A 23,188-nucleotide genomic window follows, 5' to 3' on the forward strand; every position below is an offset into this window, starting at 1 on the left:
CTAAGTCGGTGAGGATTATATTCATTGGAGTTTAGAAGAGTGAGAGGGAATCTCATAGAAACTTATAAAATTCTAACAGGGTGGATTCAGAACGAATGTTCCCGATGGTGGGGGGAGTCCAGAACTAGGGGGTCATAGTTTGGGGGATAAGGGGTAAACCTTTTAGGACTGAGGTGAGGAGAAGTTTCTTCACCCAGAGGGTGGTGAATGTGTGGAATTCACTCCCACAGAAAGTAGTTGAGGCCAAAACGTTGAGAGATTTGGAGAAGGAATTAGATATCGCTCTTGGGGCTAAAGGGATCGAGGGATATGGGGAGGGGAAGGGGGGGAATCAGGATACTGAATTTGATGATCAGCCAGGATCAGAATGGATGGTGGAGCAGGCTGGAAGGGCCGAATGGCCTCCTCCTGCTTCTAGTTTGTATGTATATCGTGTAAGGAGACCAGTGCTCTAACTAAGGTACAACTATAGGCGCGGTGTTCACTCCACTACCACAGCTAACGTCCTGGGGGACCCGGGTTCGAATCCCGCCGCGGCAGATGGTGGAATTTGAATTCGATAAAAAATATCTGGAATTAAGAATCTGCTGATGACCCATTGTGGGAAAAACCCATCTGGTTCCCTTTCGGGAAGGAAATCTGTCGTCCTTACCCCGGTCTGGCCTACATGTGACTCCATATCTCCCCACCTCACCCTCACCATGCACGCGTACACACACGCACACAGCAATGCAGTTGACTCTCAATTGCCCTCTGAAATGGCCGAGCGGGATACTTGCTTGTATTAACGCGCGGCCCACGGGCTGCAGTGTTTCAAGAAGGCAGCTTGCCACCATCTGAAGGGCAACTAGGGATGGGCAATAGATGCTGGCTGGCCAGTGACGCCCATGTCCCATGAAGCAATAAAAAATAAGGCCCGAATTGTCCGTTTTGAGCGCTGTTGCTTGAGGGATCAACATTGGCCTTTCCCCCCCAATATTAATCTATCGCGCCCAGCTGAGGGACGGTGGGGTGGTGGTGGGGGGGGGGAGTGGTGGGACTCGGTTGGACTTACCCTGCAAGGTGCCACCTCTGGCAGTGCCCCCCCCCCCGGCTTAGGGTTTCCACTTGGTGCCCAAAGCCCTGGCCGGAATGTTTCCCGCTGAACCGTTGCCGACCTATTGGTACCCCAGCCCCGCTCGATGAAGCCCTCGGTCCCTGCCTTGGCCAATCTGTTTGAACCTTCTAAGTTACCCGGTATCGCAAGCCGCTGTCATCCCCTGCGGCTGTGTTGGTGACCCAGATAGAATCTGGAGCACGGAAAGTGTGTCACTGCCTCTGGGAACACTGAGGCATCGACAGGGCCGGCGACTGGAATAGAATCGTGGACCGGCATTGGAGGAGGTCCCTACGTCTCCGCGCCCGCCCTCTGAAAGAGCGTTCCCCTTCCACCGCCCGCCCGCCAGAGGCGTAATGTCACCAACGTGGGCGCACCCAGTCCCACACAAACAGCAATGTCTTAGTGAACCGGACCCTGGCTGGGCCCTGCCGCTGACATTGGCCCAGGGCTAAATATGGGCCCAGGACACGCACTCTCGCGTGCAGATTCACATAGGCAGGCACTGACACTCGCTCACACACACACACACACACACACGCTGACACGGGCACTGTCCCAAGTGCACACGGAGATTGTCACGTGCACATGGAGGCTGTCGCGCGCAGATGCGTGCACACACACTCTTTGATTTGATTTATTATTGTCATGCATTGGGATACAGTGAAAAGTATTGTTTCTTGCGCGCTATACAGACGAAGCATACCGTTCATAGAGTACATAGATTTAATTTATTATTGTCATGTGTATTAACATACAGTGAAAAGTATTGTTTCTTGCGCGCTATACAGACGAAGCATACCGTTCATAGAGTACATAGATTTAATTTATTATTGTCATGTGTATTAACATAGTGAAAAGTATTGTTTCTTGCGCGCTATACAGACGAAGCATACCGTTCATAGAGTACATAGATTTAATTTATTATTGTCATGTGTATTAACATAGTGAAAAGTATTGTTTCTTGCGCGCTATACAGACAAAGCATACCGTTCATAGAGTACATAGATTTAATTTATTATTGTCATGTGTATTAACATAGTGAAAAGTATTGTTTCTTGCGCGCTATACAGACAAAGCATACCGTTCATAGAGTACATAGATTTAATTTATTATTGTCATGTGTATTAACATAGTGAAAAGTATTGTTTCTTGCGCGCTATACAGACAAAGCATACCGTTCATAGAGAAGGAAAGGAGAGAGTGCAGAATGTAGTGTTACAGTCATAGCTGGGGTGTAGAGAAAGATCAACTTAATGCGAGGTAGGTCCATTCAAAAGTCTGACAGCAGCAGGGAAGAAGCTGTTCTTGAGTCGGTCGGTACGTGACCTCAGACTTTTGTCTCTATTTCCCGACGGTAGAAGGTGGAAGAGAGAATGTCCGGGGTGTGTGGGGAGTCCTTGATTATGCCGGCTGCTTTTCCCCGAGGCAGCGGGAAGTGTAGACAGAGTCAATGGATGGGAGGCTGGTTTGCGTGATGGATTGGGCTACTTTCACAACCCTTTGTAGTTCCTTGCGGTCTTGGGCAGAGCAGGAGCCCAGACCAAGCTGTGATACAACCGGAAAGAATGCTTTCTATGGGGCATCTGTGAAAGTTGGTGAGAGTCGTAGCGGACATGCCAAATTTCCTCAGTCTTCTGAGAAAGTAGAGGTGTTGGTGGGGCTTTCTTAACTATAGTGTCGGTGTGGGGGGGACCAGGACACGCGCGCACACACACCCACTCTCAATCTCGCTCTCTCTCTCACTCACTCGCCCGCCCAGTCACCTGCCCACCCACTCAGAAGCTGTCTGGACTGTTCTCTCTTGTTTGTGTGGAGATCAGGAACCTTAGCAGAGTGCGGGAATTGAACGCAAGGCGTGGTGTAGACTAATGTTGGGGGGAGGAGTTGTTTTCAGCGCTCCTCCCTGACCATCTGGATTTCGCAACATCTGGCTGAATCTGCTGGCATGAACATATTGGATGTGTGCGTGTGTGTGTCCAGATGTTCATGTGTGTGTGCGTCCATATGTTCGTGTGTGTGTGTTGTGTGTGTGTGTCTTTCTGTACATGTATGCTTCTCAATCTGCAGGACATCCCCAAGATGTTTTCCAGCCGCGGCCACCGTTGTACTGTGAGAAACGCAGCGGCCAATTTGTGCACAGCAAGATCCCACAACCAGCAAATGTGCTGTTTGGGACTTGCTAGAAAAATAGGTCTCGTCCTCTCTCCAGGGGTGTTCAAGAGGCTGGAGGACTGGCCCACGTAAACCCCTGTTTTTGTTTTTGGCTAACTGATTTTGAAAGGGTGTTTAATCCTATAAGAGGAATATTGCTTAAATTGGAACCAATAGGGATAGGTTCACAGTTAAGAATTGTATCTTAAAAGTTAGGCTAATACGTTTGCTATATTTAAACTGTGTTGTTGAAAGTAAAGTTGGCTTTGATAAAAGCTTCCTGGTACGTCAATCGAGTCTGGAAGTTAAGGTGCGATTTTAAGTGATGCTGTTGAAACCCACAGTGACATCTTTGTCAAGCCCTGCCATGTTGCTTTTCTCTTTCAGTACATGGGTTGTGTGGAAGTCCTCCAGTCGATGAGAGCTTTGGATTTCAATACCAGGACACAGGTCACGCGGTGAGTCCAAGGCTTTTTGTTCATTAGATACAGGAGCAGAATGAGGCCACTCGGCCCATCGAGTCTGCTCCGCCATTCGATCACGGCCGCTATGCTCCTCATCCCCATTTTCCTGCCTTCTCCCCGTAACCCTTCACCCCCATTCCCAATTAAAAATCTGTCCAACTCCTCCTTAAATGTACTCACTGTCCCAGCATCCACCGCACCTTTTGAGGCAGCGAATTCCACAGATTCACAACCCTTTGGGAGAAGTAGTTCCTCCTCCAACGCAGACACGGGCAGAATGTCCAAAGATGTGCGGGTTAGGTTGATTGGCCAGGTTAAAAATTGCCCCTTAGTGTCCTGGGATGTGTAGGTTAGAGGGATTAGCGGGTAAATATGTGGGGGTAGGGCCTGGGTGGGATTGTGGTCGGTGCAGACTCGATGGGCCGAATGGCCTCCTTCTGCACTGTAGGGTTTCTATGATTCTATGTGCAAACTCCACAAAGACAGTGACCCGAGCCGGGAATCGAACCCGGGTCCTTGGAGCTGTGAGGCAGCAGTGCTAACCCACTGTGCCATCCTAATTGCCCCTTAGTGTGCAAAGATGTGCAGGTTAGCTGGATTGGCCATGCTAAATTGTCCCTTAGTGTCCCAAAGATGTGCAGGTTAGGGGGGGGGGCGGATTTGCAGGCTTTGTACGTGGGGTTATGGGGAAAGGGCCTGGGTGAGATGCTCTGTCAGAGAGTCGGTACAGACTCGATGGGCCGAATGCCCTCCTGCACTGTGGGGATTCTGAGAATCTATTCCATTTCCCACAGCCTCTCCCTCGCTCTCTGAGGGAGAGAATGCCACAACCCAACCACCCTTGGAGAGGAGAGATTCCTACTCCTGTCCATCGTCACTGGGGGGTGGGGGGAGAGGGGGAGGGAGGGGAGGGGGGGGGGAGCCATCCAGCCTGTTCGTGTCGAAGGGGTTGTTTTGATGTTAATGGGGGAAACGCACAGCAGCGCCTGACACGCAGTCCTCCCCTCTGACTAGTCTTGTTCCTTTAAAAGTCGGTGTGTTGAATGTTGAGGCCAGCTCACTGCTGGTGCCAGGGGGGGAAAATGATCTTACTCTTCCTGTCCCGCAGAGAGGCGATAAGCGTGGTGTGCGAAGCCGTCCCCGGGGCAAAAGGTGTCTTCAGGAGGAGGAAGGTGAGTCGAACGTCTCCAAGCCATCCTGAAATCCTCCGCTGCTGTGCGCGCCCTGGTGCTTTAGAAAGCAAAGAATGATGAGCAACTGCAACCGATCTGGGCTGCTTTGGGGGGAGGTGGGGAGGGGCGGGGGGGGGGGGGGTTGGCGGGTGGCGGGGGAGGGAGAGGCGGAGGTGAGGGGGGAGGGGCAGAGGCCAGTGTGCCAGAGACTGAAGCGTAGACCTTCTCGGGCAGACTGTATAGAGATGAGTTTGAGTTATTGTTCTCACGTGTATTGGGATACAGTGAAAAGTATAGTTTCTTGCGCGCTATACAGACAAAGCATACCGTTCATAGAGTACATAGAATCCTACAGTGCAGAATGAGGCCATTTGGCCCATCGGGTCTGCACCGACCACAATCCCACCCAGGCCCTATCCCCATACATAACCCCATGCACTTACCCGAGCTCGTCCCCCTAACACTAAGGGACAATTTAGCATGGCCAATCCTCCTAACCCGCGCAATGTTGGACTGTGGTTTGGCCATACTAAATTGCCCCTTAGTGTCCAAAGATGTGCGGGTTAGGTGGATTGGCCATGCTAAATTGGCCCTTAGTGTCCAAAGATGTGCGGGTTAGGTGGATTGGCCATGCTAAATTGGCCCTTAGTGTCCAAAGATGTGCGGGTTAGGTGGATTGGCCGTGCTAAATTGCCCCTTAGTGTCCAAAGATGTGTGGATTATGTGGATTGGCCATGCTAAATTGCCCCTTAGTGTCCAAAGATGTGCAGGTTAGGTGGATTGGCCATGCTAAATTGCCCCTTAGTATCCAAAGATGTGCGGGTTAGGGGGATTGGCCATGCTAAATTGCCCCTTAGTGTCCAAAGATGAGCGGGTTAGGGGGATTGGCCATGCTAAATTGCCCCTTAGTGTCCAAAGATGAGCGGGTTAGGGGGATTGGCCATGCTAAATTGCCCCTTAGTGTCCAAAGATGTGCGGGTTAGGTGGATTGGCCATGCTAAATTGACCCTTAGTGTCCAAAGATGTGCGCGTTAGGTGGATTAGCCATGCTAAATTGCCCCTTAGTGTCCAAAGATGTGCGGGTTAGGTGGATTAGCAGGCTTAGTACATGGGGTTATGAGGCCAAATGTAGATTTGATTTATTATTGTCACATGTACTGGAATACACTGAAAAGTATTGTTTCTTGTGCACTATACAAAGCATACCGTTCATAGAGTATATAGATTTGGTTTATTACTGTCACGCTATAAAGACGAAGCATACCGTTCATAGAGTACAGAAGGGAGAAGGAAAGGAGAGGGTGCAGAATGTTGTGTTACAGTCATTGCTAGGGTGCAGAGAAGCTGCCAGAGGTAGTAGTAGAGGTGGGAATTTTGTCTTTTAAAAAGCTTTTAGACAGTTACATGGGTACGATGGGTATAGAGGGATATGGGCCAAATGCGGGCAATTGGGATTAGCTTAGTGGTTTTAAAGAAAAAAGGGCGGCATGGACAAGTTGGGCCGAAGGGCCTGTTTCCATGCTGTAAACCTCTGTGACTCTATATAGGGTAGGTCCATTCAAAAGTCCGACAGCAGCAGTGAAGAAGCTGTTCTTGAGTCGGTCGGTGCGTGACCTCAGACTTTTGTATCTTTTTCCCGACGGAAGAAGGTGGAAGAGAGAATGTCCGGGGTGCGTGGGGGGTCCTTGATTACGCCGGCTGCTTTTCCCCGAGGCAGCGGGAAGTGTAGACGGCGTTTCGGCAAAGCAGCTAGCATAATCGAGGACCCCATGCACCCCGGACATTCTCTCTTCCACCTTCTTCGGTCGGGAATGGATGGGAGGCTGGTTTGCGTGATGGGACTGGGCTACGTTCACGACCCTTTGGTAGTGCCTTGCGGTCTGGGGCAGAGCAGGAGCCCATACCAAGCTGTGATGGCAGCTGAAGGCACGGCTGCCAATGGTAGGGGGTTGGGAACTGGGTGGGGGGGGGGGGGGGGGGGGGGGGTGGATGCTCAAGGGGCCAGAATTAAGATTGAGACAGGAGGGCAGGGGGGAGGCATGTGTGGACCAGGAACGCCAGCCTTCGCCTGTAGGGCTGAATGGTCTCTGCCAACCCAAGACCGCATGAAATTACAATGGGTCGTGAATGTAGCCCAATCCATCACGCAAACCAGCCTCCCATCCATTGACTCTGTCTACACTTCCCGCTGCCTCGGGGGAAAAGCAGCCGGCATAATCAAGGACCCCCCCACGCACCCCGGACATTCTCTCTTCCACCTTCTTCCTTCGGGAAAAAGATACAAAAGTCTGAGGTCACGCACCGACCGACTCAAGAACAGCTTCTTCCCTGCTGCTGTCAGACTTTTGAATGGACCTACCTCGCATTAAGTTGATCTTTCTCTACACCCTAGCTATGACTGTAACACTACATTCTGCACCCTCTCCTTTCCTTCTCTATGAACGGTATGCTTTGTCTGTATAGCGCGCAAGAAACAATACTTTTCACTGTATCCCAGTACATGTGACAATAATAAATCAAATCTATGTACTCTATGAACGGTATGCTGTGTCTGTATAGCGCGCAAGAAACAATACTTTTCACTGTATCCCAGTACATGTGACAATAATAAATCAAATCTATGTACTCTATGAACGGTATGCTTTGTCTGTATAGCGCGCAAGAAACAATACTTTTCACTGTATCCCAATACATGTGACAATAATAAATCAAATCTATGTACTCTATGAACTGTATGCTTTGTCTGTATAGCGCGCAAGAAACAATACTTTTCACTGTATCCCAATACATGTGACAATAATAAATCAAATCTATGTACTCTATGAACTGTATGCTTTGTCTGTATAGCGCGCAAGAAACAATACTTTTCACTGTATCCCAATACATGTGACAATAATCAAATCAAATCAAGAAATCAGCTTGCTTTGAGCGTTAGCTCCAGTTTCCTGGCGTTGCCTCTCTATCTGTCGAGATCTCGCCTGCTCCAGTTCCTGACGGTAACTGGATTACTCAGCCTGGGTTAAAGCTGATAAAAGCATTCTGCATAATTCCAGGGTGACTGGTGTCAGTCTTTAATTGCATTGCTGTTTGTGAATATTTTATTATGGTGGATGTTTGATGGACTCGGAGCAGCACTAAAGCCATGACATTTATCGAGCGGGCGGCCCTTAAGACAGCAGCAGGGAGTCCATTAGGCAGAGCGCGCACACAGTTCCGAGAGGGGGGTGAGCGAGTCGCAGGAGATTATTACCGTACTGCTCGGAGTACAACACAACCTGCACCAGGCGAAGGGCCTCACAGGCTGCAGCCTTCCCGCCTCAAACGCCCAGCTTAATTCCGGCCTCTCGAGCATTGTCCCCCCCCCCCTGGATTCCCATCGCTCCGCCATTGGCGGCCGTGCCTTCAGCTGCCTCGGGGGGGGTCCTAAACTCTGGAATTCCCTCCTTAAACCTCTCCACCTCTCTCTCTCTCGTTGCCTCCCTGTCTCTCACCCCCTGGGGGGGGTGCCTTAGCTCTGGAATTCCCTCCCTAAATCTCTCCACCTCTCTCTCGTTGCCTCCCCTGTCTCTCGCCCCCTGGGGGGGGGGGGTGCCTAAGCTCTGGAATTCCCTCCCTAAACCCCTCCACCTCTCTCTCGTTGCCTCCCCTGTCTCTTTTCACCCCCCCCCCAAAAAAAAACATGTACTGGGATACAGTGAAAAGTATTGTTTCTTGCGCGCTATACAGACACAGCATACCGTTCATAGAGTACATAGATTTGATTTATTATTGTCACATGTATTGGGATACAGTGAAAAGTATTGTTTCTTGCGCACTATACAAACAAAGCATACTGTTCATAGAGTACATAGATTTGATTTATTATTGTCACATGTACTAGGATACAGTGAAAAGTATTGTTTCTTGCGCGCTACAGAGACACAGCATACCGTTCATAGAGTACATAGATTTGATTTATAATTGTCACGTACTGGGATACAGTGAAAAGTATCATTTGTTGCTCGCTATACAGACAAAGCATGCCGTTCATAGATAAGGAAAGGAGAGGATGCAGAATGTAGTGTTACAGCCATAGCTTGGGTGTAGAGAAAGATCAACTTAATGCGGGGTAGGTCCATTCAAAAGTCTGACAGCAGCAGGGAAGAAGCTGATCTTGAGTCGGTCGGTACGTGACCTCAGACTTTTGTATCTTTTCCCCGACGGAAGAAGGTGGAAGAGAGAATGTCCGGGATGTGTCGGGGGGTCCTTGATTATGCTGGCTGCTTTTCCCCGAGGCAGCGGGAAGTGTAGACAGAGTTAGTGGATGGGAGGCTGGTTTGCGTGATGGATTGGGCTACATTCACGATCCTTTGTAGTTTCGTGTGGCCTTGGGCAGAGCAGGAGCCATACCAATCATAGAAACCCTACAGTGCAGAAAGAGGCCATTCGGCCCATCGAGTCTGCACCGACCACAATCCCACCCAGGCCCTACCCCCACATTCCTACATATTTTACCCACTAATCCCTCTAACCTACGCATCTCAGGACACTAAGGGGCAATTTTAGCATGGCCAATCAACCTAACCTGCATATCTTTGGACTGTGATACAACCAGAAAGGATGCTTTCTATGGGGCATCTGTAAAGGTTGGTGAGAGTCGTAGCTGACAGGCCAAATTTCCTTAGCCTCCTGAGAAAGTAGAGGCGTTGGTGGGGCTTTTTTAACTATAGTGTCGGCATGGGGGGGACCAGGACAGGTTGTTGGTGATCTGAGCACCTAAAATCTTGAAGCTCTCGACCCTTTCTACTTCATCCCCGTTGATGTAGACAGGAGCATGTTCTCCTTTACGCTTCCTGAAGTCGATGACTATCTCCTTCATTTTGTTGACATTGATGGAGAGACTAGGTGGAAGAGAGAATGTCCGGGGTGCGTGGGGGGTCCTTAATTATGCCGGCTGCTTTTCCCCGAGGCAGCGGGAAGTGTAGACAGAGTCAATGGATGGGAGGCTGGTTTGCGTGATGGGACTGGGCTACATTCACGACCCTTTATAGTTTCTTGCGGTCTTGGGCAGAGCAGGAGCCCCATACCAAGCTGTGATACAGCCAGAAAGGATGCTTTCTATGGTGCATCTGTAAAAGTTGGTGAGAGTCGTAGCGGACCAGGCTGAATTTCCTTGGGTTGCTATATAAATTCAGGCCTTACGGTGCGTTTAATTGGTTCTTTCCCTGTCCACGTGGTGTTGTTGGGAGAGGATGTTATGGGAGGAAGCCGCTGTGTCTGATTTGACCGTGAGGGGAGTGTGTGTGTGTGAGTGAGTGTTGCCCTTGGAATGACCTGCTTGACTGTTGTGTGCCACAGCCTTGCAGCCGCTCCCTGAACACCATCCTGGGGAAGAGCAACCTCCAGTTTGCTGGCATGCCCATCACCCTCACCGTGTCCACCAGCAGCCTCAACCTCATGGCATCCGACTGCAAGCAGGTGAGTGAGACCGACCCCCCCCCCCCCCCCCACCCCCCCTCTGTCCACCCGCACCAGACCTGGGCGACGCGTCTGTGGTACCAACGGGCAGGCCAGCGGAACCGTGACGGGCGCAGGAGGAGGCCATTCGGCCCACCGTGTCTGTACTGGGCTCTCCATCGTTGAATGGAGGGAGAGGGATATATTTCTAATTCCCAGAAGGGAAAGGGGCAACAGGTGGGGAGGTGGATTGGAGACCAGGGAGAGATTGGCCTTGATCGGATTGAACGGGGTAGCAGGCTCGAAGGGCTGAATGGCCTACTTGTGCTCCGAATTCCTGCATTCCTCTGACTTGGCGCCATTGCCCTGCCTTTTCTCCCGCTCCCCCCCCCCCCGTATTCTTTCTATTCAAATAATAATCTAATGCCCTCTCGAATGCCCCGATTGAGCCTGCCTCCACTACACGTCCAGGCGGAACATTCCAGACCCCAACCGCCCGCCGCGTGAGAGAGTTTTTCCTCATGTCGCTTTTGCGAATCGCTTGAAATCCGTCCCCCTCTCGTTCTCCATCCTTTTGCGAATGGGAACGGGTTCTCCCTCTCTGCTCTGTCCATTCCCGCACCCGCCCGCCCGCCCCCCCCCCTCTCGTGAAGAGGAGAGACGGTGGGGAGCAGGCTGTACAAAGGAGGGGCCCTCGTACGGGGTGTGCTGCGTTGACGGCTGGGCCAAGCTCAGAAACGACGACGCAGCCAGGTAAGGCTGTACCCGGAATGTCCTCTGAACGCCGCGCCGCTTTCGAAACCTCTCCGCTTTCAACCCTCTGAGGAAATAAATCATCCTTGTTTCGTTGCAGATAATTGCCAACCACCACATGCAGTCCATATCCTTCGCCTCAGGAGGAGACCCAGTAAGTACTCGGCTCTGTTTCCATGTTGCTGCTCGCTTCCGGTAACCTACACGGATCTATGTCCCCCACCGTTTGTCTAGATTGGCGGAACTTGCTGATGTTTATCCATCAGAAGGGGGGGGCGGTCACTGGCATTGGGGCCATGTCACTGGGCTAGTAATCCGGGGCACCAGGCGAATGGTCGGGGGACACTGGGTTCAAATTCCACCTCTGTTAGCTAACCCTTAACCCTGGCTTCCTGACACACCACACCCACCCTTTCCCCCACCCTGAAACCCCCCCCCACACTGCCCCCACTCTCGCATTAAGTTGACCTTTCTCTACACCCTAGCTATGACTGTAACACTGCATTCTGCACACTCTCCTTTCCTTCTCTATGAACGGTATGCTTTGTATAGCGCACAAGAAACAATACTTTTCACTGTATCCCAATACACATGACAAACTAAATCAAAAAATCAGTGTATTAGTATACAGTGAAAAGTATTGTTTCTTGTGCGCTATACAGACAAAGCATACTGTTCATAGAGTACATAGATTAGATTTATTATTGTCACATGTACTGGGATACAGTGAAAAGTATTGTTTCTTGCGCGCTATACAGACAAAGCATACTGTTCATAGAGTACATAGATTTGATTTATTATTGTCACATGTATTGGGATACAGTGAAAAGTAATGTTTCTTGCGCGCTATACAGACAAAGCATACTGTTCATAGAGTACATAGATTAGATTTATTATTGTCACATGTACTGGGATACAGTGAAAAGTATTGTTTCTTGCGCGCTATACAGACAAAGCATACCGTTCATAGAGAAGGAAAGGAGAGGGTGCAGAATGTAGTGTTACAGTCATAGCTCGGGGTGTAGAGAAAGATCAACTTAATGCGAGGTAGGTCCATTCAAAAGTCTGACAGCAGCAGGGAAGAAGCTGTTCTTGAGTCGGTCGATACGTGACCTCAGACTTTTGTATCTTTTTCCCGATGGAAGAAGGTGGAAGAGAGAATGTCCGGGGTGCATGGGGGTCCTTGATTATGCCGGCTGCTTTTCCCGAGGCAGCGGGAAGTGTAGACGGAGTCAATGGATGGGAGGCTGGAAAGAGCGAGAGATAGAGAGAGAGAAAGATAGCGAGAGAGTGTCCCAAAAGATGTGCAGGTTAGGTAGATTTGCCATGTAAAAATTGCCCCTTAGTGTCCAAAGATGTTCAGGTGAGGGGGATTGGCCATGCTAAATTGTCCCTTAGTATCCAAAGATGTGTAGGTTCGGGGGATTGGCCATGCTAAATTGCCCCTTAGTATCCAAAGATGTGTAGGTTAGGTGGATTGGCCATGCTAAATTGTCCCTCAGTGTCCGAAAGATGTTCAGGTGTGGGGGATTGGCCATGCTAAATTCTCCCTCACTGTACCCGAACAGGAGTGTGGCAACTGAGGGGATTTTCACAGTAACTTCATTGCAGTGTTAATGTAAGCCTTACTTGTGACACTAATAAATAAACGTAAGCTTAAAGCTCTCGACCGTTTCCGCTTCATCCCCGTTGCTGTAGATGTTGCCTAACCTGCTGTTTGCTTGTCTATTCTTTGTGTAGGACACTGCGGAGTATGTTGCCTACGTGGCGAAGGATCCGGTGAATCAGAGAGGTGGGTCTACATGTTGGTGGCGATATCGTCGCGGCTGTCCTGTTCCCAGTTCACCGCCTGTCCCCTAAGCACCCCCTATCTTTGATTACTCTTTCAGCCTGCCACATATTGGAATGTCCGGACGCGTTAGCCCAGGACGTCATCAGCACCATAGGACAGGCCTTTGAGCTGCGGTTTAAACAGTACCTGAAGAACCCGCCCAAACTGGTGACTCCCCATGACAGGTAACACACACCACCCTGTCCACCCACTGAGTGCTGCTGCCCCGACACGCACACACCACCCTGTCCACCCACTGAGTGCTGCTGCCCCGACACGCACACACCACCCTGTCCACCCACTGAGTGCTGCTGCCCCAACACACACACACACACCACCCTGTCCACCCACTGAGTGCTGCTGCTCCGACACACACACACACACCACCCTGTCCACCCACTGAGTGCTGCTGCCCCGACACACACACACACACCACCCTGTCCACCCACTGAGTGCTGCTGCCCCGACACACACACACACACCACCCTGTCCACCCACTGAGTGCTGCTGCTCCGACACACACACACACCACCCTGTCCACCCACTGAGTGCTGCTGCCCCGACACGCACACACCACCCTGTCCACCCACTGAGTGCTGCTGCCCCGACACACACACACACCACCCTGTCCACCCACTGAGTGCTGCTGCCCCGACACACACACACACCACCCTGTCCACCCACTGAGTGCTGCTGCCCCAACACACACACACACACCACCCTGTCCACCCACTGAGTGCTGCTGCTCCGACACACACACACACACCACCCTGTCCACCCACTGAGTGCTGCTGCCCCAACACACACACACACCACCCTGTCCACCCACTGAGTGCTGCTGCCCCGACACACACACACACCACCCTGTCCACCCACTGAGTGCTGCTGCTCCGACACACACACACCACCCTGTCCACCCACTGAGTGCTGCTGCCCCGACACACACACACACCACCCTGTCCACCCACTGAGTGCTGCTGCTCCGACACACACACACCACCCTGTCCACCCACTGAGTGCTGCTGCCCCGACACACACACACACACCACCCTGTCCACCCACTGAGTGCTGCTGCCCCGACACACACACACACACCACCCTGTCCACCCACTGAGTGCTGCTGCCCCGACACACACACACACACCACCCTGTCCACCCACTGAGTGCTGCTGCCCCGGCACACACACACACACCACCCTGTCCACCCACTGAGTGCTGCTGCTCCGACACACACACACACCACCCTGTCCACCCACTGAGTGCTGCTGCTCCGACACACACACACACACACCACCCTGTGCACCCACTGAGTGCTGCTGCCCCGACACACACACACACACACCCTGTCCACCCACTGAGTGCTGCTGCTCCGACACACACACACACCACCCTGTCCACCCACTGAGTGCTGCTGCCCCGACACACACACACACACCACCCTGTCCACCCACTGAGTGCTGCTGCCCCGACACACACACACACACCACCCTGTCCACCCACTGAGTGCTGCTGCCCCGACACACACACACACCACCCTGTCCACCCACTGAGTGCTGCTGCCCCGACACACACACACACACCACCCTGTCCACCCACTGAGTGCTGCTGCTCCGACACACACACACACACCACCCTGCCCACCCACTGAGTGCTGCTGCCCCAACACACACACACACACCACCCTGTCCACCCACTGAGTGCTGCTGCCCCGACACACACACACACACCACCCTGTCCACCCACTGAGTGCTGCTGCTCCGACACACACACACACACCACCCTGTCCACCCACTGAGTGCTGCTGCCCCGACACACACACACACACACACCACCCTGTCCACCCACTGAGTGCTGCTGCTCCGACACACACACACACACCACCCTGTCCACCCACTGAGTGCTGCTGCCCCGACACACACACACACACACACACCCTGTCCACCCACTGAGTGCTGCTGCCCCGACACACACACACACACCACCCTGTCCACCCACTGAGTGCTGCTGCTCCGACACACACACACACACCACCCTGTCCACCCACTGAGTGCTGCTGCTCCGACACACACACACACACCACCCTGTCCACCCACTGAGTGCTGCTGCCCCGACACACACACACACACCACCCTGTCCACCCACTGAGTGCTCCTGCCCCGACACACACACACACACCACCCTGTCCACCCACTGAGTGCTGCTGCCCCGACACACACACACACACCACCCTGTCCACCCACTGAGTGCTGCTGCTCCGACACACACACCACCCTGTCCACCCACTGAGTGCTGCTGCCCCGACACACACACACACCACCCTGTCCACCCACTGAGTGCTGCTGCCCCGACACACACACACACACCACCCTGTCCACCCACTGAGTGCTGCTGCCCCGACACACACACACCACCCTGTCCACCCACTGAGTGCTGCTGCCCCGACACACACACACACACCACCCTGTCCACCCACTGAGTGCTGCTGCCCCGACACACACACACACACCACCCTGTCCACCCACTGAGTGCTGCTGCCCCGACACACACACACACACCACCCTGTCCACCCACTGAGTGCTGCTGCTCCGACACACACACACACCACCCTGTCCACCCACTGAGTGCTGCTGCTCCGACACACACACACCACCCTGTCCACCCACTGAGTGCTGCTGCTCCGACACACACACACACCACCCTGTCCACCCACTGAGTGCTGCTGCTCCGACACACACACACCACCCTGTCCACCCACTGAGTGCTGCTGCCCCAACACACACACACACACCACCCTGTCCACCCACTGAGTGCTGCTGCCCCGGCACACACACACACCACCCTGTCCACCCACTGAGTGCTGCTGCCCCGACACACACACACACACCACCCTGTCCACCCACTGAGTGCTGCTGCCCCAACACACACACACACACCACCCTGTCCACCCACTGAGTGCTGCTGCCCCGACACACACACACACACCACCCTGTCCACCCACTGAGTGCTGCTGCTCCGACACACACACACACACCACCCTGTCCACCCACTGAGTGCTGCTGCTCCGACACACACACACCACCCTGTCCACCCACTGAGTGCTGCTGCTCCGACACACACACACCACCCTGTCCACCCACTGAGTGCTGCTGCTCCGACACACACACACACACCACCCTGTCCACCCACTGAGTGCTGCTGCTCCGACACACACACACACACCACCCTGTCCACCCACTGAGTGCTGCTGCTCCGACACACACACACACACCACCCTGTCCACCCACTGAGTGCTGCTGCTCCGACACACACACACACACCACCCTGTCCACCCACTGAGTGCTGCTGCCCCGACACACACACACACCACCCTGTCCACCCACTGAGTGCTGCTGCTCCGACACACACACACCACCCTGTCCACCCACTGAGTGCTGCTGCCCCGACACACACACACACACCACCCTGTCCACCCACTGAGTGCTGCTGCTCCGACACACACACACACACCACCCTGTCCACCCACTGAGTGCTGCTGCCCCGACACACACACACACACCACCCTGTCCACCCACTGAGTGCTGCTGCTCCGACACACACACACACACCACCCTGTCCACCCACTGAGTGCTGCTGCCCCGACACACACACACCACCCTGTCCACCCACTGAGTGCTGCTGCCCCGACACACACACACACACCACCCTGTCCACCCACTGAGTGCTGCTGCCCCGACACACACACACCACCCTGTCCACCCACTGAGTGCTGCTGCCCCGACACACACACACACACACCACCCTGTCCACCCACTGAGTGCTGCTGCTCCGACACACACACACCACCCTGTCCACCCACTGAGTGCTGCTGCCCCGACACACACACACACACCACCCTGTTCCCCCACTGAGTGCTGCTGCCCCTACACACACACACACACCACCCTGTCCACCCACTGAGTGCTGCTGCCCCGACACACACACACACACCACCCTGTCCACCCACTGAGTGCTGCTGCTCCGACACACACACACACACCACCCTGTCCACCCACTGAGTGCTGCTGCCCCGACACACACACACACCACCCTGTCCACCCACTGAGTGCTGCTGCTCCGACACACACACACACACCACCCTGTCCACCCACTGAGTGCTGCTGCCCCGACACACACACACCACCCTGTCCACCCACTGAGTGCTGCTGCCCCGACACACACACACACACCACCCTGTCCACCCACTGAGTGCTGCTGCCCCGACACACACACACCACCCTGTCCACCCACTGAGTGCTGCTGCCCCGACACACACACACACACACCACCCTGTCCACCCACTGAGTGCTGCTGCTCCGACACACACACACCACCCTGTCCACCCACTGAGTGCTGCTGCCCCGACACACACACACACACCACCCTGTTCCCCCACTGAGTGCTGCTGCCCCTACACACACACACACACCACCCTGTCCACCCACTGAGTGCTGCTGCCCCGACACGCACACACACCACCCTGTCCACCCACTGAGTGCTGCTGCCCCGACACACACACACACACCACCCTGTCCACCCACTGAGTGCTGCTGCCCCGACACACACACACACACCACCCTGTCCACCCACTGAGTGCTGCTGCCCCGACACACACACACACACCACCCTGTCCACCCACTGAGTGCTGCTGCCCCAACACACACACACACACCACCCTGTCCACCCAGAGTGCTGCTGCTCCGACACACACACACACACCACCCTGTCCACCCACTGAGTGCTGCTGCCCCGACACACACACACCACCCTGTCCACCCACTGAGTGCTGCTGCTCCGACACACACACACACACCACCCTGTCCACCCACTGAGTGCTGCTGCCCCGACACGCCACACACACCACCCTGTCCACCCACTGAGTGCTGCTGCCCCGACACACACACACACACCACCCTGTCCACCCACTGAGTGCTGCTGCCCCAACACACACACACACACCACCCTGTCCACCCACTGAGTGCTGCTGCCCCAACACACACACACACACCACCCTGTCCACCCAGAGTGCTGCTGCTCCGACACACACACACACACCACCCTGTCCACCCACTGAGTGCTGCTGCTCCGACACACACGCACACCACCCTGTCCACCCACTGAGTGCTGCTGCTCCGACACACACACACACACCACCCTGTCCACCCACTGAGTGCTGCTGCCCTGACACACACACACACACCACCCTGTCCACCCACTGAGTGCTGCTGCCCCGACACACACACCCCACCCTGTCCACCCACTGAGTGCTGCTGCCCCGACACACACACACCACCCTGTCCACCCACTGAGTGCTGCTGCTCCGACACACACACACACCACCCTGTCCACCCACTGAGTGCTGCTGCCCCGACACACACACACCACCCTGTCCACCCACTGAGTGCTGCTGCCCCGACACACACACACACCACCCTGTCCACCCACTGAGTGCTGCTGCCCCGACACACACACACACACCACCCTGTCCACCCACTGAGTGCTGCTGCTCCGACACACACACACACACCACCCTGTCCACCCACTGAGTGCTGCTGCCCCGACACACACACACACACACCGCCCTGTCCACCCACTGAGTGCTGCTGCTCCGACACACACACACACACCACCCTGTCCACCCACTGAGTGCTGCTGCCCCGACACACACACACACACCACCCTGTCCACCCACTGAGTGCTGCTGCCCCGACACACACACACACCACCCTGTCCACCCACTGAGTGCTGCTGCCCCGACACACACACACACCACCCTGTCCACCCACTGAGTGCTGCTGCCCCGACACACACACACACACACCACCCTGTCCACCCACTGAGTGCTGCTGCTCCGACACACACACACCACCCTGTCCACCCACTGAGTGCTGCTGCCCCGACACACACACACACACCACCCTGTCCACCCACTGAGTGCTGCTGCTCCGACACACACACACACACCACCCTGTCCACCCACTGAGTGCTGCTGCTCCGACACACACACACACACCACCCTGTCCACCCACTGAGTGCTGCTGCTCCGACACACACACACACACCACCCTGTCCACCCACTGAGTGCTGCTGCCCCGACACACACACACACACACCACCCTGTCCACCCACTGAGTGCTGCTGCCTCCTCACTCCGACACACACAACACACACCACCCTGTCCACCCACTGAGTGCTGCTGCCCCGACACACACACACACACCACCCTGTCCACCCACTGAGTGCTGCTGCTCCGACACACACACACACACCACCCTGTCCACCCACTGAGTGCTGCTGCCCCAACACACACACACACACCACCCTGTCCACCCACTGAGTGCTGCTGCTCCGACACACACACACACACCACCCTGTCCACCCACTGAGTGCTGCTGCCCGACACACACACACACACCACCCTGTCCACCCACTGAGTGCTGCTGCCCGACACACACACACACCACCCTGTCCACCCACTGAGTGCTGCTGCCCCGACACACACACACCACCCTGTCCACCCACTGAGTGCTGCTGCCCCAACACACACACACACCACCCTGTCCACCCACTGAGTGCTGCTGCCCCGACACACACACACACACCACCCTGTCCACCCACTGAGTGCTGCTGCTCCGACACACACACACACACCACCCTGTCCACCCACTGAGTGCTGCTGCCCCGACACACACACACACACCACCCTGTCCACCCACTGAGTGCTGCTGCTCCGACACACACACACACACCACCCTGTCCACCCACTGAGTGCTGCTGCCCCGACACACACACACACACCACCCTGTCCACCCACTGAGTGCTGCTGCCCCGACACACACACACACCACCCTGTCCACCCACTGAGTGCTGCTGCTCCGACACACACACACACCACCCTGTCCACCCACTGAGTGCTGCTGCCCCGACACACACACACACACACACCCTGTCCACCCACTGAGTGCTGCTGCCCCGACACACACACACACACACCCTGTCCACCCACTGAGTGCTGCTGCTCCGACACACACACACACACCACCCTGTCCACCCACTGAGTGCTGCTGCTCCGACACACACACACCACCACCCTGTCCACCCACTGAGTGCTGCTGCCCCGACACACACACACACACCACCCTGTCCACCCACTGAGTGCTGCTGCCCCGACACACACACACACCACCTGTCCACCCACTGAGTGCTGCTGCCCCGACACACACACAACACCACCCTGTCCACCCACTGAGTGCTGCTGCTCCGACACACACACACACCACCCTGTCCACCCACTGAGTGCTGCTGCCCCGACACACACACACACCACCCTGTCCACCCACTGAGTGCTGCTGCTCCGACACACACACACACCACCCTGTCCACCCACTGAGTGCTGCTGCCCCGACACACACACACACCACCCTGTCCACCCACTGAGTGCTGCTGCTCCGACACACACACACACCACCCTGTCCACCCACTGAGTGCTGCTGCTCCGACACACACACACACACCACCCTGTCCACCCACTGAGTGCTGCTGCTCCGACACACACACACCACCCTGTCCACCCACTGAGTGCTGCTGCCCCGACACACACACACACCACCCTGTCCACCCACTGAGTGCTGCTGCCCCGACACACACACACACACCACCCTGTCCACCCACTGAGTGCTGCTGCCCCGACACACACACACACCACCCTGTCCACCCACTGAGTGCTGCTGCTCCCGACACACACACACACACCCTGTCCACCCACTGAGTGCTGCTGCCCCGACACACACACACACACCACCCTGTCCACCCACTGAGTGCTGCTGCTCCGACACACACACACACCACCCTGTCCACCCACTGAGTGCTGCTGCTCCCGACACACACACACACACCACCCTGTCCACCCACTGAGTGCTGCTGCCCCGACACACACACACACACACCTGTCCACCCACTGAGTGCTGCTGCCCGACACACACACACACCCACCCTGTCCACCCACTGAGTGCTGCTGCCCCGACACACACACACACCACCCTGTCCACCCACTGAGTGCTGCTGCCCCGACACACACACACACACCACCCTGTCCACCCACTGAGTGCTGCTGCTCCGACACACACACACACCACCCTGTCCACCCACTGAGTGCTGCTGCTCCGACACACACACACACACCACCCTGTCCACCCACTGAGTGCTGCTGCCCCGACACACACACACACACCACCCTGTCCACCCACTGAGTGCTGCTGCCCCGACACACACACACACACCACCCTGTCCACCCACTGAGTGCTGCTGCCCCGACACACACACACACCACCCTGTCCACCCACTGAGTGCTGCTGCCCCGACACACACACACACACCACCCTGTCCACCCACTGAGTGCTGCTGCCCCGACACACACACACACACCACCCTGTCCACCCACTGAGTGCTGCTGCCCCGACACACACACACACACCACCCTGTCCACCCACTGAGTGCTGCTGCTCCGACACACACACACACCACCCCTGTCCACCCACTGAGTGCTGCTGCCCCGACACACACACACACACCACCCTGTCCACCCACTGAGTGCTGCTGCCCCGACACACACACACACACCACCCTGTCCACCCACTGAGTGCTGCTGCTCCGACACACACACACACCACCTGTCCACCCACTGAGTGCTGCTGCCCCGACACACACACACACACCACCCTGTCCACCCACTGAGTGCTGCTGCCCCGACACACACACACACCACCCTGTCCACCCACTGAGTGCTGCTGCCCCCGACACACACACACACACACCCTGTCCACCCACTGAGTGCTGCTGCTCCGACACACACACACACACCACCCTGTCCACCCACTGAGTGCTGCTGCCCCACACACACACACACCCACCCTGTCCACCCACTGAGTGCTGCTGCCCCGACACACACACACACACCACCCTGTCCACCCACTGAGTGCTGCTGCCCCGACACACACACACACACCACCCTGTCCACCCACTGAGTGCTGCTGCTCCGACACACACACACACACCACCCTGTCCACCCACTGAGTGCTGCTGCCCCGACACACACACACACACACCCCTGTCCACCCACTGAGTGCTGCTGCCCCGACACACACACACACACCACCCTGTCCACCCACTGAGTGCTGCTGCCCCGACACACACACACACCACCCTGTCCACCCACTGAGTGCTGCTGCCCCGACACACACACACACACCACCCTGTCCACCCACTGAGTGCTGCTGCTCCGACACACACACACACACCACCCTGTCCACCCACTGAGTGCTGCTGCCCCGACACACACACCACACCACCCTGTCCACCCACTGAGTGCTGCTGCCCCGCACACACACACACACCACCCTGTCCACCCACTGAGTGCTGCTGCTCCGACACACACACACACACACCCTGTCCACCCACTGAGTGCTGCTGCCCCGACACACACACACACCCCTGTCCACCCACTGAGTGCTGCTGCCCCGACACACACACACACACCACCCTGTCCACCCACTGAGTGCTGCTGCCCCGACACACACACACACACACCCTGTCCACCCACTGAGTGCTGCTGCCCCGACACACACACACACACCACCCTGTCCACCCACTGAGTGCTGCTGCCCCCACACACACACACACACCCCTGTCCACCCACTGAGTGCTGCTGCTCCGACACACACACACACACACCACCCTGTCCACCCACTGAGTGCTGCTGCTCCCGACACACACACACACACACCCTGTCCACCCACTGAGTGCTGCTGCCCCGACACACACACACACACCACCCTGTCCACCCACTGAGTGCTGCTGCTCCGACACACACACACACACCACCCTGTCCACCCACTGAGTGCTGCTGCCCCGACACACACACACACCACCCTGTCCACCCACTGAGTGCTGCTGCTCCGACACACACACACACACCACCCTGTCCACCCACTGAGTGCTGCTGCTCCGCACACACACACACACCACCCTGTCCACCCACTGAGTGCTGCTGCCCCGACACACACACACACACCACCCTGTCCACCCACTGAGTGCTGCTGCCCCACACACACACACACACCACCCTGTCCACCCACTGAGTGCTGCTGCCCCAACACACACACACACCACCCTGTCCACCCACTGAGTGCTGCTGCCCGACACACACAAACACCACCCTGTCCCACCCACTGAGTGCTGCTGCTCCGAC

The 23,188-nt window shown here is 55.7% G+C and overlaps 1 protein-coding gene across 1 annotated transcript; it reads left to right on the top strand.

Annotated features, from left to right (window-relative positions):
- Positions 1-3,637: 3,637 nt before the first annotated feature.
- On the top strand, positions 3,638-13,091 carry LOC144490791 (SHC-transforming protein 1; the record flags this gene model as incomplete). Its single annotated transcript, XM_078208493.1, has 6 exons — positions 3,638-3,708; positions 4,823-4,886; positions 10,224-10,343; positions 11,176-11,229; positions 12,816-12,867; positions 12,965-13,091. Coding segments are annotated over 6 exons (488 nt in total), but the record flags the coding sequence as incomplete, so codon positions are not given.
- Positions 13,092-23,188: the final 10,097 nt, after the last annotated feature.

This window comes from Mustelus asterias, unplaced genomic scaffold, assembly GCF_964213995.1.
Source record: "Mustelus asterias unplaced genomic scaffold, sMusAst1.hap1.1 HAP1_SCAFFOLD_3805, whole genome shotgun sequence".
In the NCBI taxonomy this organism is placed as follows: domain Eukaryota; kingdom Metazoa; phylum Chordata; class Chondrichthyes; order Carcharhiniformes; family Triakidae; genus Mustelus; species Mustelus asterias.